The sequence below is a fragment of the Dipodomys spectabilis genome, unplaced genomic scaffold (genome assembly GCF_019054845.1).
Source record: "Dipodomys spectabilis isolate Male_0828 unplaced genomic scaffold, ASM1905484v1 ptg000174l, whole genome shotgun sequence".
In the NCBI taxonomy this organism is placed as follows: domain Eukaryota; kingdom Metazoa; phylum Chordata; class Mammalia; order Rodentia; family Heteromyidae; genus Dipodomys; species Dipodomys spectabilis.
This window is the reverse complement of record NW_024870851.1, coordinates 8,056,539-8,073,472: the sequence shown is the minus strand read 5'-3', so window position 1 is coordinate 8,073,472 and position 16,934 is coordinate 8,056,539. Positions and strand designations below refer to the sequence as shown.

Genomic DNA, 16,934 nt, shown 5'->3' with positions numbered 1-16,934 from the left:
AATACCTATGTACTTTAGAAAGATTTATCCAGAATGCTTCAAAACAATGAAAATGTTGGAACAAGTTATAAATAAATCTGTATATGTATGGAAAGCTCAGTTTCTTAAAATGATAAGGTTTTTTTCTCAGGGTTCTCCATGGCTGAGTTTTATATATAGAGATAGATAGATAGATAGATAGATAGATAGATAGATAGATAGATAGATAGATAGATAGATAGAGATATTACATTAAATGCTAATGAGGATATTTTGCTTATATATAATTACTTAAAATGAAATTTTAATGTTTAGACACATTTGACACATTACACTAATTTTGATCATTGTACCAGATCCTCCAAACTAATGACAACATCGTCTTCATTCAGAAAAGCAGCATGAAGATAATTGTCTTAGGGTTTTCCACTTCATTTGCATGGCCAATTAAAATATTTGTTTTTTCATGTCTTTAACATTGTAATTGAGGATAGATATATATGTCATATATCATATATATATATATATAATACATACAAGCTTTTGTAAATTTTTATTTTTAGAAACTGCCTCTCCAAGACAAGGAAATATGTATACTTTGTCAAAAGACAGTTTATCCAATGGAGTGCCTAGTAGCAGACAAGCAGAGTTTTCATAAGTCCTGCTTTCGATGCCACCATTGCAACAGTAAACTGAGGTAAAAATATTTTGTGCCCCGTGGAACAAATATTCAAAGATCTTTCAATGTACACACAATATGATATCTCTAGGGAGATGCAGTATTTTCCAGATTAAGCTGCTATCACCAGTTAATACCACTGCACAAAGGGATTTGCTCATGCTCTGTTTTTATCACTTGGGTTAGCTAGACCATTTCTCCTTTTGGAAGTTTGCTTTTCTAATCAAATCAAGAGGTACCCTTTATTTAAACATAAAAATTACATGGCTAAGAAAACTTCAAAATTATGGTGGAATCCAGTATTTTCAAGTTAGCATTTTAGTCTAAAGTCTGAACTCTAGAGAAGGAATTGGTAATAATTTTCTGTTCAGAGCAGATAATAAGTATTTTTGCTTTGTAGGATAGGGTCTTTCTATCCTTACTCAGTTTCCATTGATCTGCAAGAATAAAGAAAAAGATGAACGTGTCTCTAACTGAATAGACCTAGCTGTGTTTCTAGTAAAATCTTGAATACGTAGCCACTGAAAAGTTAGAGTTTTCCCATATTAAAACTAAAGTACATATAAATTAAAAAAAAAATTTAGAGCATCAGAGGAACCTTTTTATTCTCTGAAACAATGGAAGTACCCTGTCAACACAGTTCCAAATGCACACATTTTCCAAATCTCTTGAAGAAAATGCATTTAAACTAATGTGACACTCAGTATGACTGTAAGTTGAGATGCTAAAATGGGAGTTATTTGCTGAATCTAATGTGAATCTCTCAGATTCTGGCTTTCCTGATTTTAATTGACACTGTCAAACATCCTTCATTGTGACATCCTTTTCCCTTGGTTTCCATGACAGCACAGGATAATTTTTTTTCTTATTTCTGAGTTTTCTGTCTAAAGTACCTGTGTGGGTGACTCTCTTTGTAACAACATGTTAGACTTCTCCAGAATCCTGTTATGGGAATTTATTCTTCTTACAGTTCCTATTCTATTCTTTCTATTGAATCCTATCCATTCCCATGACATAAATTATAATTCATGCTGTAAGGACTCTGAAATCTATACTTCTAGCCAGATTTCTCCTCTGTGCATCAAATGTTTATAATTTTGGGCTAGCATATTTTTCCACATATTATTCTATCCCAGTATGACAAACTTAATATGATTCATCTTCTCTCTACCGAAGTTGCTTCTCTGACAGTGTAAGTCTCTACACAACTGTATCAGTAAGTGACATTAATATTAACTGAGTGACTAACACATTATGTAATCTTTGATTCACTTCTCTTCTTCATTTTCTACATTCAAGCCATCACCAAATCCTGTAATTATAGGACTCATAATTACTTCTCCAGCTGTGCATATTTCTCCATCCTCACAGTCTAGCTATTCTTCAAGCACATTATCTTCCGTGTAGAATAACTCTACATTCTACATAAGTGGTCTTTCCAGTATTTCTTACCACCAATACCAACAACCTTTCCCAATGGTGACATCCACATCGTCACAAAACTATTTCTCTAGAATGCAATCTTGAGGTCACATCTGTGTTTAAAATATGTAATAGCTTTCCATGTCTAATAAAAAGTAATATTAAAGAGTGAATTGAGAAGCAATCCAATTCAGGATATGATCCCTGCTTATTTCTAATACCTCTTTCATTCCTATTACAGCTTATTTACATGTTAATTTTCTAGCAGAATAAATACATTTTTCTTTCCCCAAACCATCAGTTTTCTATTTCACATCTAGCTGGCTCCAATGTTGTTTTTCTGATTGTAGGATTTGTTCTCACCACTCTTCAGCTCTAGACCAGGCCAATGTCCACTCATTCTTCAGACATCAGAGGAGACCATATAAGCCATGAAGCCTGATTCAACCCCTTGGATAGGCACAGTCTCCTTCCCCTATTTTCTGCAGCATCCCTTCACTAAATCAAACATACTTAGATTTGCTCCCATCATTGTGTTAGTGCTTATCTTCCCAATATCTAGTAAAGACTGACATGTAATGAGGAGCCAAAAAGCATATATTCACTGACTGGTATTTCAAGAAGCATACCTATTGTACCAAAAACAAAACAAAACCACACTCGTAGAATTATTATAAAATGAGTATTTTGCAACTACTACTAAAGTCAAGAAATACAGTTTTCTGGCCACTCCAGAAGCCTCTTTTATGTGCTCCATCATAAATACAACTGCTTTAGCCTTATCTATTGTGTGGGTGGGTGTGTTTGCTCACCTGTGTGTGCCAGTCCTGGGGCTTGAACTCAAGGTGTAGGCACTGTCATTGAGCTTTTTTTCCTTTCCTTTTTTTTTCTTTTTTGGTGAGGCCTGAACTCTGGGCCTGGGCTCTGGCTCTCAGCTCTTCAGCTCAAGGCTAGCCCTCTACCACTTGAGTCATAAACCACAGCTTATTGTTGGTGATTAATTGGAGATAAGAGTCTCACAGACTTTCTCATCCAAGATGGCTTCAAACTACAATCCTCAGAGCTCAGCTTGAATAATAGAATTACATCATGAGCCACTTGAACCGGGTTATCCTTGTCCATTTAAAAACAAAATTGAGGGGCTGGGAAGGAGGCTTTTGGTAGAGTGCTTGTCTGGTATGCATGAGACCCTGGGTTTGATTCCTCAGCACCACATAAGCAGAAATAGCTGAAAGTGGCACTATGGGCGAAGTGGTAGCCTTGAGCTGAAGAGATGAGGGACAGTGCCCAGGCCCTGAGTTCAGGCTTCATCTAACAACAACAACAAAAAAATGATATTCCTTTTTGGTCTTTTTTAAGTATATTTATTTCCCTTCCATTTTTATCTTCAAATTTATTTGGAAAGGTCTAAGGACATTTGACCTGTAGGATTGTCAAGAATTTTTGATTTCACACTCACAACACTCAGAGTATTATTAAGGACTTAAACCTCTGCAGTTCCAAACTGTTAGATGGGTGAGATCCAAGCTTGATGCTTTCTTCAAGGTAATGTTGAGAAGAGCATAGTAAATACATGTTTGTTTATCTCTCATTCTGTGATCTTAACAAATGCTGAGACATAATAACTACATTCACCTTTTGATGTTTGTAAAATGCTGTGTTCTAATTCTGTTATCTTTGTCACTTCTTAGGATACTTCTACAAACACACTTCCTATTACTGTTGAGTAAATACACAGTGGTACACTTGGTGTAGGAAGGAAAATAAGCTCATGGAATTATCAACTTATTCCCTTTTTTAGCAATTAGCATATTATTTGTCCAGCAAGATAATTTAATTGTTTCTTATGGTTCCTTGGAGGTAACAAATTGTTTAAGAAATATTTCTATCCTTATAGATTCGTAAATTTAGCTATATTTGATTAGTTTCAATCAAATATAACAGTTAACCTTATTAAAGACCAAATTGTCCTCTCCATGGTCAGTGAGTGCTTAATTGAGATGTCTCCTGAGTCTTTTTGGCATGACCTTAGTCTCATTCATCCATTCTCTATTGTTTACATTATAGTACTATATCTACTGTTCAAATCATACAGACCATACATGTCATGTTTAATTCTATGCCTCATTTAATCTTAGTTTGCAGGAAGTAAGTTATTAATGTTTGTCAATAATCCTGGTGTTGATATCTGTGTAATTATTGTGTTTAGTAAGGCTTGTTCTCTACTAGATTCTTCATAAAATATTCATGGATACAGTAAATTCTCACATACTAGTAATACTTGGTCTGCTATGCTTATGGCAAAAAGTCAGCTTTTAAATTAAAATCCTTGTAACTTTCACTTATTTCACTAAGTATTCTAAATGTATTATTTTATTTTCTTCTGGCATAAAATGTTGAAATAGTCTGATGATGAGGAAATTTTCCTTGGACACATTCTTCTTCTTAATATACTTTCTTTTTATTTAAAGTTTAGTAATTTATTAAATTAGTACTTAGTTTCGTGTCATTCTGGGTCAATAATGTCAATTATGCAATTACTTCAAAATGTCATTACCTATTTTTCATATTAAGGAATTTTCTTAATTATAGAATTCATTATTTAATGTGTTTTATTACTTTGGTTTTTCTTCTTCAGGACACCATTTTTGGCTATTCAATGGCTTATTTGTTCCTCACTTTAATATGATTCATCATCCACCAAATCCTTTCAATTTTATGATTTCTTTTTATCAGTGTTTAATTTTTTATTCATTTCTTCTAAAGAACTATTATGTTTATTCAACATTCTCTTTTATTTGTTTAGTTTTATTGATGAGATATTTTCTCTTATTTCTATTTTTCCACATTTTTAACTTTTTCTTATTTCTGAAGTCACTTGTGAAATTTTTTAGGTCACTTTTGTGTTGTTTCCACTTTTATCATGTTCTTAAGATTTAAGCTTGTATTAAAATAGGGGAGTTTTTCCTAATTTTTGAGCATGTCTTATTTCCTTAGAATAATTTTACATAGCGTTTTTCCTGGATTTTGCTGTTTATAATTATAAGAAATAATTTTTACCAATTCTTCAGGATTTTAAGGCTTTTCTTATTTCAGAGACCTACCTCTTTTAGTTTTCATACATAGCTAACAACAATAAGATGCCTACAATTGCAGGATTTTTCTGGCTCACTTTCACTCCCTTATCTTGGTTCAGACACTTTTGCTATATCTGCTTTCATTATCCTGTTCTGATTCCCCTCTTACATTTTCTCTCTCTTTAGTTTATCTTCAAAAACTGGATACTAGGGGATCCTTTTTGAGAGTTCAGCTCCCCCATACTTTTCATTCTTTCCTATTATGGTACCTTGGTACTCTGCCTACTTCAAATAACAAAATCCTTTCACTTGTAACAATTTCTCTCTGTGGTGTTTACTAGAAGTGGTTCTGATTTTTAGACCTATCAGACACCTTCACTCCTCCTTCTGCTTCATCTATAGTTGAAATCACCTTGTTCGTCTTGTGGCTAGCAGTGGTTTGTCATTAGCCCTGTGAAAATACCGTAGAGAGGGGTTACAATTACCGGGTCAAGGTAATGAGTGCGTTGCTTATCAAGCATCGTTGCCTCCTCCTTTGCTTCCCCTTCCCATCCCTTCCCATCTCCCCCACCACCACTCCCCAACCCCCATTTCTCCCCCCCTCTTACCCCCCCCCAGCACCAAAGTTGTAAAGTTCATTTTCGACATAACATCTTGTACATCTCATTGTTGCAGTGGGTCCACCTGTATCCCTATTTAAACAATTGGTGTTTTCCCTTCCCTTCCACAAATTATACCAACATGGTTTCCCTTATTTGCAATAACTAGTATATGTCTGAGACAAGCAGAAATGGTCAGATAAGTTGATGTTAAGCGAAATGAACCCCAAGATAAGGATTTAAATGTTTTTTTTTTTTTTATTTCTGGCTATTGTTTATAACGTATTTATAAGATATTGCTTGTCAGTTTTGTTGCTAATATTTTCCATGAATTTCAAGTCCTGCATATCCTATACTGGTAGAATCAAGGTTATTCAAAGTTGTGTTATTGCCTCTAGGTGTGATATTCATTGAACTAAATTAGTATTGTGGTGATCACCCTAAAGAGGCCTGATAAACTATGGCATAGCAAAGTTTACCAATAGATTCAAAATCTAGCTAACAAGAAAGTTCGTGGGGCTGGGGGTTTAGCTCAGCGGCAGAGTGCCCTCCTGGAGAGCACAAGGCCCTGGGTTTGGTCCTCAGCTCTGGAAAAAAAAAAAAAGTTCGTATCACTTAAGAATTTTTATAAGGTTTTTCATTGTGAAAATACTGTACAGAGAGACTACAGTTACATGAGTAAGGTAATGAGTACATTTCTTATCAAACATTGTTGCCTCCTCCTTTGTTTTTACCCTACAATCCTTTCCCTGCCACTTCCACACTATGCCCCCCTCCCCCGCCCACCTAAATTGTAAAGTTAGTTGTTCAACAGTGTCTTGTACGTCTCATTGCTACAATGAGTCAACCTGTATCCCTATTTAAACATTTTGTTTTTTCCCTTCCCCTCCCCAAATTATACCGACATCAAATACAGTCAAAACAGGGGTTATACCGTGGGAGAGGAACATACAAAGAAACAAAAAAAAATCACATGGTACCTTATAAATACTTTAGTAACAATAGAAAGAAAGAAAAAACTACTTGTGTCCCTATCTTGGAGTTCATTTCACGTAATATCATCTTATCTGGTCATATGTACATAGCTTTTGACCTTTTCTGCTTGTCCCAGATATATACTAGTTATTGCAAATAAAGAAAACCATAGGACCTATGTTTCTTTGGGCCTGGCTTACTTCACTTAATAAAATTGTTGAAAACTGCAGCACCTTACCAATCTTTGAGTTAGCACAAATTAGCATTATAATTGTATAAGGCATGTAAATTCTACTATAAGATCTATCATGTCAATATTTCATATACATCATGAAATTACGAAACTTACAAGACATGTATCATGAAAGATACCAGTGGTACCTATCATCAAACAAAAATGTTCAATTGATAAGTTTATTCCTATTGCTACTAAGTGAATTTTTGTTTGAAGCATGTGGCTAAAATAAATAATTTTCTAGTTATTGTGCATTGCAATAAATACATGAGACATTGTTTAATTATTTTTTTTCTTTTTGGCAGTTTGGGAAATTATGCATCGCTTCATGGACAAATATACTGTAAACCTCACTTGAAACAGCTTTTTAAATCTAAAGGAAACTATGATGAAGGCTTTGGACATAAACAGCATAAAGATCGATGGAAATGCAAAAATCAAAGCAGCTTAGTGGACTTTATTCCCAATGAAGAACCAAATGTGTGTGAAAACACTGCAGCAGACAGTCTGTTCCTTGATTCTGATAAACATTTAGATGTTGATGATAAAGATGATTTGAGAAAACTAGGGGAGAGAGGAAAGTTAAAGATCACTTGGCCTCCTTGCAGGGAGGTGCCTAAGAAAGACTTTCCCTTGAAAGAAGAAATTAAAATGAGAAAACCTAAGTGGCCACCTCCAGTGGCCAATTCTGTTTTCTCAGAATTTACAAGTGAGCTACAGGTAGAACTTAATAAAGCTCTGGAAGAGAAAGGACAAGAACAAGCTAATCTTTCCTTATTGCAACCATACCTGCAGCCCACCCACATGTGTCAGAGAGAGAATATGACAGGAATTAAAGAAACGAAAATATATGAAGCAAGAAATGATGAAAAGGAGGAAGGAAATAAGAATGTGCAAGATAGGCTGAATGAAGCTGAAGAGGTGAAGAATAAGAGAAAAAGTGAAGTGGATCTTCAAGACAGGCATAATATGGTTGTGCAGAGTGAAGTAAAGGAGAAAAATGAGAACATTAAGGAATCTGATGATGCAAACATTTTACAGGATCCTAACACTGATTATGAGGTGGCACCAGAAACTTATAAAGAGAATTTGAATAAAAATAATAATAACAATTACACAGCAGTCTCATATCTGAACAACTGCAGGAGTAATACATCTGTTTTAGGATTTCCTCATCTGCTACCACTGTCAAATAAAGCAAATGACACTGCATGTGAACATCACATTAAAAAACTAGAAAACACATCTAGAATTTCTCAGTTACTTGGCATATTTGAGTCTGAAAAGACATGTCCTAGGAAGGTACTAGGTACGGCTCTGGATAAAGACGCTGACCAAGAGACTGCTGGCAGTCCTGAGCAGTCAGCTTCAGATCCAGGCCTCCAGGGTGAAAGTTCCATAGTCTCTTGTGAAGAAAACCTCTTCAACATGAAAGACAACCATGCAAATAACAGAAATTTACGCTTTCTCTTTTCCAATTCTGTGAAAATCACTGCTTTTTCTAAGAAAAGTGAGAACATTTTTGAATGTGATTTGATGGATTCCATCGATCACCTCAAAAACATGCCTTGTTTGTATTTAAGAGGACTTGGGAAAGATGTCAAGCACCGCTGCAGTGAAAAGATGGGAGACACTGAGGGTGATGGACACGGAGGTTCAGATTCTCTGAACCCTGAACATGCATGGGAGTCTGCACTTCCCAGCATGGAGGACCAGGCTAAACACCTTACTGCAGAGGAGCAGATTAAAAGGAACAGATGCTACAGTGACCTAGAGTGAAAGATGTCCAGCCACTTGCAGACGCAACACACTCAGGCACTGAGAGGAAAAAATTCTTGGAAAGATTTGGAAACTTTGATCAACTTCTCTTGAAGTTGTTGTAAACATACTGCTCTCAACTCTCATGTCTTTCACAATGGAATATTTCTTGTAATGCAACTCATAATTCTTTTTTTTTTAATTTATTTGAATCTCCTGTTTTGAATGGAATGAAGAGATAAAGCACTATGGCTATGTTTTCTTCTCAAGGGTTATTTATTTACATCATGGTTTTCATGTTGGAAATCAGGGTTGAGATTCTCTACTGTGGATATTTTTCCAAGTTCTTATACCTTCTTAATAATTTCTGCTGAAATAAATTTCAATCCCCTGGTGTGCAAATCAGTATACATCTGTGGATTTTCTCATGCTGCATATTGTCATATGAAGTAGTATATTTTCCAACAATTAAAAACATGTACACTTGCTTGTCCATGTATGCACAAGAATAATCTTGAAAAAATTATGAAACCAAAGTCAGTTTTCATTCTTTTATTTTTACTATGAAAGATATGAAAGTTACTAAAATTCTTTTAAATAGTTACCTGTATTAATCTAGCATGGAATAAGTTTATAAACATTTGATGAATGAAAGACAACTATCCTCCAGAATAATGTAGAGTCCATACTCAAAAATAAATGGAAACTCAAAGGGCTCCAAAATTTACTTAAATTAATTATGCATATTGTAATTCTATTGCTTATATCAAAGAATAGACTGTTTAAAAATTAAATCACTAGCTTGACCAACTTTTTTAAATAAGTTTTTTAGTGTAAAAATACTGTACAGAGGGGTTACAGTTACATGAACAAAGTAATGTACATGACTACATTTCTTATCCAGCATTTATCCCCTGAATTCTCTCAGACCACAAGGGAATAAAATTAGAACTCAACATCAAAAGCCACCAAAGAAAGTCCTATACCACATGGAGGCTGAACAGCACACTATTGAATCACCAGTGGGTCATGGAAGAGATTAGAAAGGAAATTCAAATGTGCATGATGGTCAACAAAAATGAACACACAAATTACCAGCTCCTCTGGGACACAGCAAAGGCAGTACTCAGAGGCAAGTTGATAGCTCTGAGTTCCTACATCAACAAATTGGAGAGATCTGAAACCAACAATTTAATTGACCAACTTTTAAAAGTAGCATTTGATACATATTTTATTCTTGTTCTAAAGCCATTCTTTTGAAAATTTAGTTTCTGAACTACCACTGCTTTTGCCTTTATTGAGATATATTTGATGATTTTTCAAGAAAAATACATGAATATCAATCAGTGGTTTTGCATAAATTTGGGAAGAACATGTACGTAACAGACCTTATGCCATATTCTTCTACTTAAACACAAACCGATGACTTTCTATAAATAGGAAACTGAAGTGCAATTCAGTGTTGGAAATAATTTCTTGTTAGAAAGTATAACAAATTCCCTCTGGCTAGCACATTCTCAACAGATATCTGAGACCTATGTTGTATAAGTTAACTAAGGTTGCCATAACAAATTCTTACAGGTTGGATGGCTTTAACAACAAAAATTCATTTTCTCATTGATCTGTAAATGAGAAGCTTGAAGTCAAGGTGGAGGTACTCTTAGCTCTTTCTGAGGCTGCTCTCTTTGCTTTCACATTGTTATTATTTTGTTAAGCTCCCACAAATTTTTCCTAATTTTTATAAGGTCACCAGTCCTATTAGATTGAGGACCACCCATATGACTTCATTTAGCCTTTATTACTTACTTAATGGATCTATTTCTAAATATAATCTCTTTGACTTCAACATACAACCTGTTCATAATAGTTTTGAAAATATTTTTATTTCCTTTAAGAAGTTGTACAATACATGTGGCCGTAGCTCAAGTGGTAGAGCACTCACCTTGAGCTGAAGAACTCAGGGTCAGCACCCAAGCCCAAAGTTCAAGCCCCATGACCAAAAAAAAACAAAAAAACAAGAAGTTGTACAATACAGTTGGTATTCCATTGCGTCTTGATCAATGTCACCCATTTGAACATTCTCACCCATCCATCCCACTATGCCCCTTCCTTTACTTTTTTTTAGTTTTTAGGTTATATATTGAATTTTTTTGCCATTTAACAAAGCAGTTCATGTATACAATGCATCTTAATCTGTCACCTTCAACATCTTCCCCTGCCCCTTAAACCTACTCCTTCCCTTGTTTTTCTCGATTCTGTGATATATATGTATATCTATCTATCTATCGATCGATCGATCGATAGATAGATAGATAGATAGATAGATAGATAGATAGATAGATAGATAGATAGATAGATATACATATATATATAATGCATTCCTATCTGTATCTACTCTCTTCCCCTGTTCATTCTTCTAACACTCTCCCTTGCCTCTCTCTGCAAGTACCCATTCTCTGGTTCTTGTTTTGCTGGATTTTGACTTAGTCTTTCTGAAGAATTACTGGAACTCTCCATGGAGTCTATTACACTTCAGTTCATTCATCTATCACCACTTGCTTAACACCCATTGTGTTTGCTTATAGATTTATAGGAATATTATAAATGAAGACAAATATGCAACCTGTATTTCTTATGCTCTTGGATTGGAAGAACTAACATCATAAAAATGCCAATACTTCCCAAAACAATTTACAGATTCAATGCAATACCCATCAAAATCACAACATTCTTTAATGAGATAGAGAAAACAAACAGAAAATTTGTATAGAATAACGAAAGACTCACAATAACAAAAGCAATCCTTAGCAGCCAGAACAGTGTTGGAAGAATAACAATACCAAACTTCAAACTCTATTACAGAGCCATAGTAATGAAAATAGCTTGGTAATGACACAAACATAGGTTCAATGGCCAATGCAACAGAATAGAAGACCCAGAAATAACCCCACAGACATGTAGCCATCTAATATTCGATATGAGAAAGTCTGGAAGAAATACAGCTTCTTCAACAAATGGTGCTGGCCAAACTGGATATACACAGGCAGAAAACTGAAACTAGATCCTTATATATTGCTTTGCACCCAAATCAATTCAAAATGGATCAAAGATCTCAATGCAAGACCAGAAACCATGAAACTTTTACAGGAAAGCGTAGAGGAAACATCAGGCTTCCTGAGCACAGATCAAAACTTTCTAAGTAAAAATCCAGAAATACAGAAAAAAAAGGGGGGGGTGATAAGTGAGATTACATCAAACATAAAAGATTCTGCATGGAAAAGGACATAGCTTACAATTTAAATAGAAAAACTGTAGAATAGGTAAGACAAGGACTTGAATTTCAAAGAACTCAAAAAATTAATCCCTAGTAAAACCTCAAAAAACAACCCAATTAATAAAGGGGCTAAGAATGGCCAATAGACACATGAAAAACTGCTCAACTTCTCTGACCATAAAGGAAAGGTTCCACCTCACCCTAGTTATAATGGACATTAATAAGAAAACTAACCATAACAAATGCCTTGTGAGCATGTGCCCAAAAGAGAACAGTATTGTTAGTAGGATTGTAAGCTTGTTCAACCATTTTGGAAAGCATGATAGTGGTTCCTCAAAAAAACTAAACATAGAACTACCCTGTAACACAGCAATTACACTCCTGGGCATTTAAAAACAAGGATACACTAAAGCCACCACCACAACCATGTTTATTGCAGCATTAGTTACCATACCCAAAATATGGAACCAGTCCAGATGCCCCTCAATGTACAGATGTATCGAGAAAATGTGGAATTATACTCATCCATCAGAAAGAATGATATTATACCATTCATAAGGAAATAGGAAGACATTATACTAAACAAAATAATATATATTTTATACAATATAATCAAATACTGTGAAAATTGGTCAAGAAAATGTCATGTTATGGATCTAAAACAGCAAGTTTTTAATGTAAAGTGAATCACTATATTTTACACTACTCTTCATGTATTCTTAGTGATATAGCATCATTTCTATAATTATTTATGTTAAGATAACACAAAAGTTTCTGTAGGTGAAGTAATTTGTAAAAGCTTGTGACATAATTTCCTAAAGTATAGTTCCTTAATGTCAATGATCCTTTTTCTAAAAGTGACTCTTGCTTTGCAAAAAAATCCTCTCTTGGGAATCTGCCCAGTTAATCTCTTTACCCCAGTCTTCCGCTGAATTACATCAAAGATGAGCATCCACATAAAGTGATATCTACATTAAGGTGAGGAATATAAATATTGTTCTTTTTGTTTACTTTTCACTTAAACAACAAACTTTGTTTTTAATCTTCCAAATTAGTAATAGCATTTATTTATCATTTCTATATGGGTTACTTCTCCTGAATGACAAGTAGGAGTTTACACAAAGTCAAATATGCTTTAAAAATCCAAATGTAATTTCATTTAGTAATAACTTCACTTGCATAATGATGAGATCTTCCATCCAAATAATAAGGTTTAGGAAGTAAATATTCAAATAAAAATTTGAGTGAATTTTCTCAATGTTGCAGGATTATTTTATTTAGCTTTCAAATTACATCCCAATAAATTAAGTGACTAAAATCAGTAAAATTTATTTTCTCATAACTCTAAAGACTGGAAAAGTCTAAAGTCTAGATGTACACAGATGGACACCAGTTAAATTCGTACCAATCCTAACGATCTCATTTTGTCTTAACTAACTCTTTAACTCCAAATAAACTACCATTATGTTTTAGAATTCAACCTGCAATTCTTAGATGAACATTGTTCAGCTCATAGCAGGCAATAACCACATTTAACTTTTAAATTTTTTTTCCGGGGGGGTCGGTTGTGGGGCTTAAACTCTGGGCTTGGGCGCTGTCCCTGCGCTCTTCAGCTCAAGGCAAGCACTTGAGCCACAGCACTACTTCCGGTTTTCTAGTGGTTTATTGGAGATGGACTTTCCTGCCCGGGCTGGCTTTGAACAACGATCCTCAGATCTCAGCCTCCTGAGTAGCAAGGATTACAGGCATAAGCCACCGGCACCGGCCTTTTTAAAAATTTTTAACTAACCTGTTTATTAGTATTTTGCAATAACATCTCAATGATTTTTCACTTGGGACTTATATGACAAAACCGCATATTGTAAAGCTTTATGCTGTCAAAGTTAATATTTCTAGGAACAAAATTCTCTTGAAAATAAATAGGGCAGACCAAATATCATTTGAGAGAAGATTGTGTGATATCAGATTTTAGCAAATAAGGGACTGTGCATTGTTTATTCAAGACTAACCCATTTAATAAATCTTTTTTAAAATGTTCTGTCTCTTTGAAAACAGTACAGAATGGTCTTGGGCAGATTCAATACAGTCAGTCCTTTCCTAGAACTGTTTTCCCACAGTACAGGAAAACTAAAGATTCCAAACATTCCACCCATTCTTTAATATGCAGCTAACATGAATGTTGGAATAACTCATCAAAACTTCTAGTTTTCTATATACATCTCTAGAGTAATTTCTAAAGGCACATTGATTTTTTCAAGGAACTAGAGGGCAGAAAAGGAAAGTTTTGTGTAATAGCTACTGGTTACTACTTAATTGTAGAGAGCAGGAACATTTTCCCATTGCCAATAAGATGAACTTTAAAACAATAATCACAGATGTTGAAATAAAAGTGCTATACAATACTATTCTCTTTCTCTATCTCTCTCCCTCTCCCTTTCTCTCTCTTTGCATTATTATGAAACGGTGTATTTTCTAAATACAACATAAAAATTTTGAAATTTTCAGGTGCTGATAATGCAAAACCTCATAATCAAAAAATTAAATTGACACGAGGATCAGAATAAGTTACAAATATAATAACCAAATTCAGAATAAAAGCCAGGAAAACATTTTAGAGTACTGAGAATTTCTGAGCCTCGGTTCCTGGAAAAATGACTCTAATAGCAGACATGAAATACTTTGGATAAACATAATCTGAAAGCAATTTAGCCCCAGCATTGGTAAGGTCCTTTGGAAAGGCTACTTTAAGTTACCAAACAAGGACCATTTTCTCTGGAGGCTTTTCCTAAAAAAACTTTTTTAGGTTAAAATTTATAAATGCAAATGAAGAGTTGGAGTAAATACTTGTAAACTATCTAAGAGTTGCCATCATCCTTTAATGAAGTAACTTTGTTACAAAAAAAATCAATGGAGAATAAATAGAAATCCTAAACAATAAACACGATGGCATTATCCAGTCAGTAGATGTATCATGGAACATCTGGTATGTGTAGTTAGACTGAAAATAAGAAGAAGAAAAAAATAGGTAAATCATGGTATTCTCCATGTAGAGCTCCCAGACTAGAAACAGCTATTAAAAATAAAATAAAATAACCATCTACAGTGTAAGAAACCCAGGAAATGCATAACTACATAATTTATTTAGAAAAGGACAGATTAAAGTAAGCAGGTAGAAAATGAAATTTTCATTTTGTTATAATGTATTTGGTCGTAGTTTTTGTTATTGCCACAGTGGTAGTGCTATCCACAGAAGAGCCTCATCAGTTATTTCCGTACCTGCATTGCTTTAACTGATAATTGTCCACACTTAAACCATATACAATTACTGCTCAATAGAAGGCTAACTTGCACAAAAAGACTCACTTTTGCTCAAAAGTCTCTGTAGATTTGACTGATGCTTCACTTGAGACTGCATCTCTTAGACCAACTTCAGTTTAATCCTGCTTATTTTCCATCACTTCCTAACCTCTTGCTCAGAATCTAGTTCTTGGAGAAAACAGCCATCACCAGCTGGTGTTAGGAGTGGTCCAAGAAAGCAGATGGGATACTAAGTGGGAACTGAATTATTTTGTGCATGGCGGACAATGGGCACAAGGTGGCAGTGCAATTGTTACAATTCTCAGTAGTAGCACATAGAGACAAAAGCAAATGCCTACTTAGTACCATGATCAAATATAAGTAACGATATTGAAGCTCACAGTTGCAAGGAAAATGGCCATTGTTAAATTCTATTTCTCTGGAAATGATTGTACACAAAACACTGGGTATGGTGTAACAAAAATTAAGGGCTGAGTGCAACTTCATTTTAAGAGTAGCTGAGCCCCATGACAGGTTAAAATTTTTGCCACAGCTGTGAACTTTTTGGGGGGAAAAAATGGGGTTTAGGACCTAAATGGAGTTGAGTTGGCCAAGACATCCAAAACATAAACACAGGCCGCTGAGTCCTCAGAGCCTGAAAAATGGTCCATTCATTCTTACTCAAATTTTTTGTAGATGTCTCTCTCTAGCTCAACTATGTAATTGTGCTGTTCTTTACTGCCTCACTTAAGTGTCCATGATTCTGCTGGGAAATATGTTTTACACTATACTTGGCAGGAACACCCTATACAAGTTGAGTTTCATTCTCACAATAGTAGGCCATTTCAAGCATGTAACAACAATAATAATAATAATAGAAAATGAAGATGAAAAAGGAGAAGGAGGAGGAAGAGGAAAAGGAGGAAGAGGAGGAGGAGGAGGCTGCAAGGGAGAGACAGAAAGGAAAAGGAGAAGGACGCAGGAGAGAGACATGGGAGAGAGGGAAAAGGAGAGGGAGGAGAGGGGGAGAGAGAGAGGAAGAAGGAAAAAAAAGGAGAAATAGTGACACTCTGGGCTCAGAATTGTCACCTCATGGTTTACTAATGTCTCCTAATAATGTAAGAAAAATCTTTAGCCAAAGTGTGCAAGAAGTAGTAAAAATAAAATTGAGATAGATTGTGAAATTTTCTAAAGTAAATGTCAAATGAAAGCTTGTTTTATTACAAATAGTGCAGCTCTGAGTTGCTCCTATATAGTTGGCTTTTATCTTTTTTGTAGTCTGGTTGTATCATAGAAGTGTAACACTTCATATAGCCAAGGTTAAAAGGCAGATGGGAGCTACTTAAGGAAGAAAATATTGCATGATTTCAAGTCATTGAAAACAGACAACACATCAACACTTACTAGCCTAAGTGCTAAAGTATTCATTTACAGCATGAGAGACAGAAAGGGTGAAGAACGGGGAGGGGGGGAGGGGAAAGGGGAGAATGGGAAGAGAGATTGGATTTCACCGTGTGTCCCAATGGTTTACAGAAGAAGCTATTCTGAAGAAGCTCCTGGTAATATACCAACATGTACACCATTTCTCAATGCAATAGTCATTCGAGACTCTGCTGAGGAAAGTGTCCAAGGCCTGACA

General features: G+C 34.9%; 1 protein-coding gene across 1 annotated transcript in view; it reads left to right on the top strand.

The window, feature by feature from the left end:
• Xirp2 (xin actin binding repeat containing 2) overlaps nucleotides 1-637 on the top strand; it is a 266,584-nt gene extending 265,947 nt beyond the window's left edge. The window contains exon 9 of the mRNA XM_042694208.1: nucleotides 543-637. Within this exon, the coding sequence (XP_042550142.1) occupies nucleotides 543-637 (95 nt within the window). The remainder of the gene's footprint in view (nucleotides 1-542) is intronic.
• The last annotated feature ends 16,297 nt before the right edge of the window (nucleotides 638-16,934 follow it).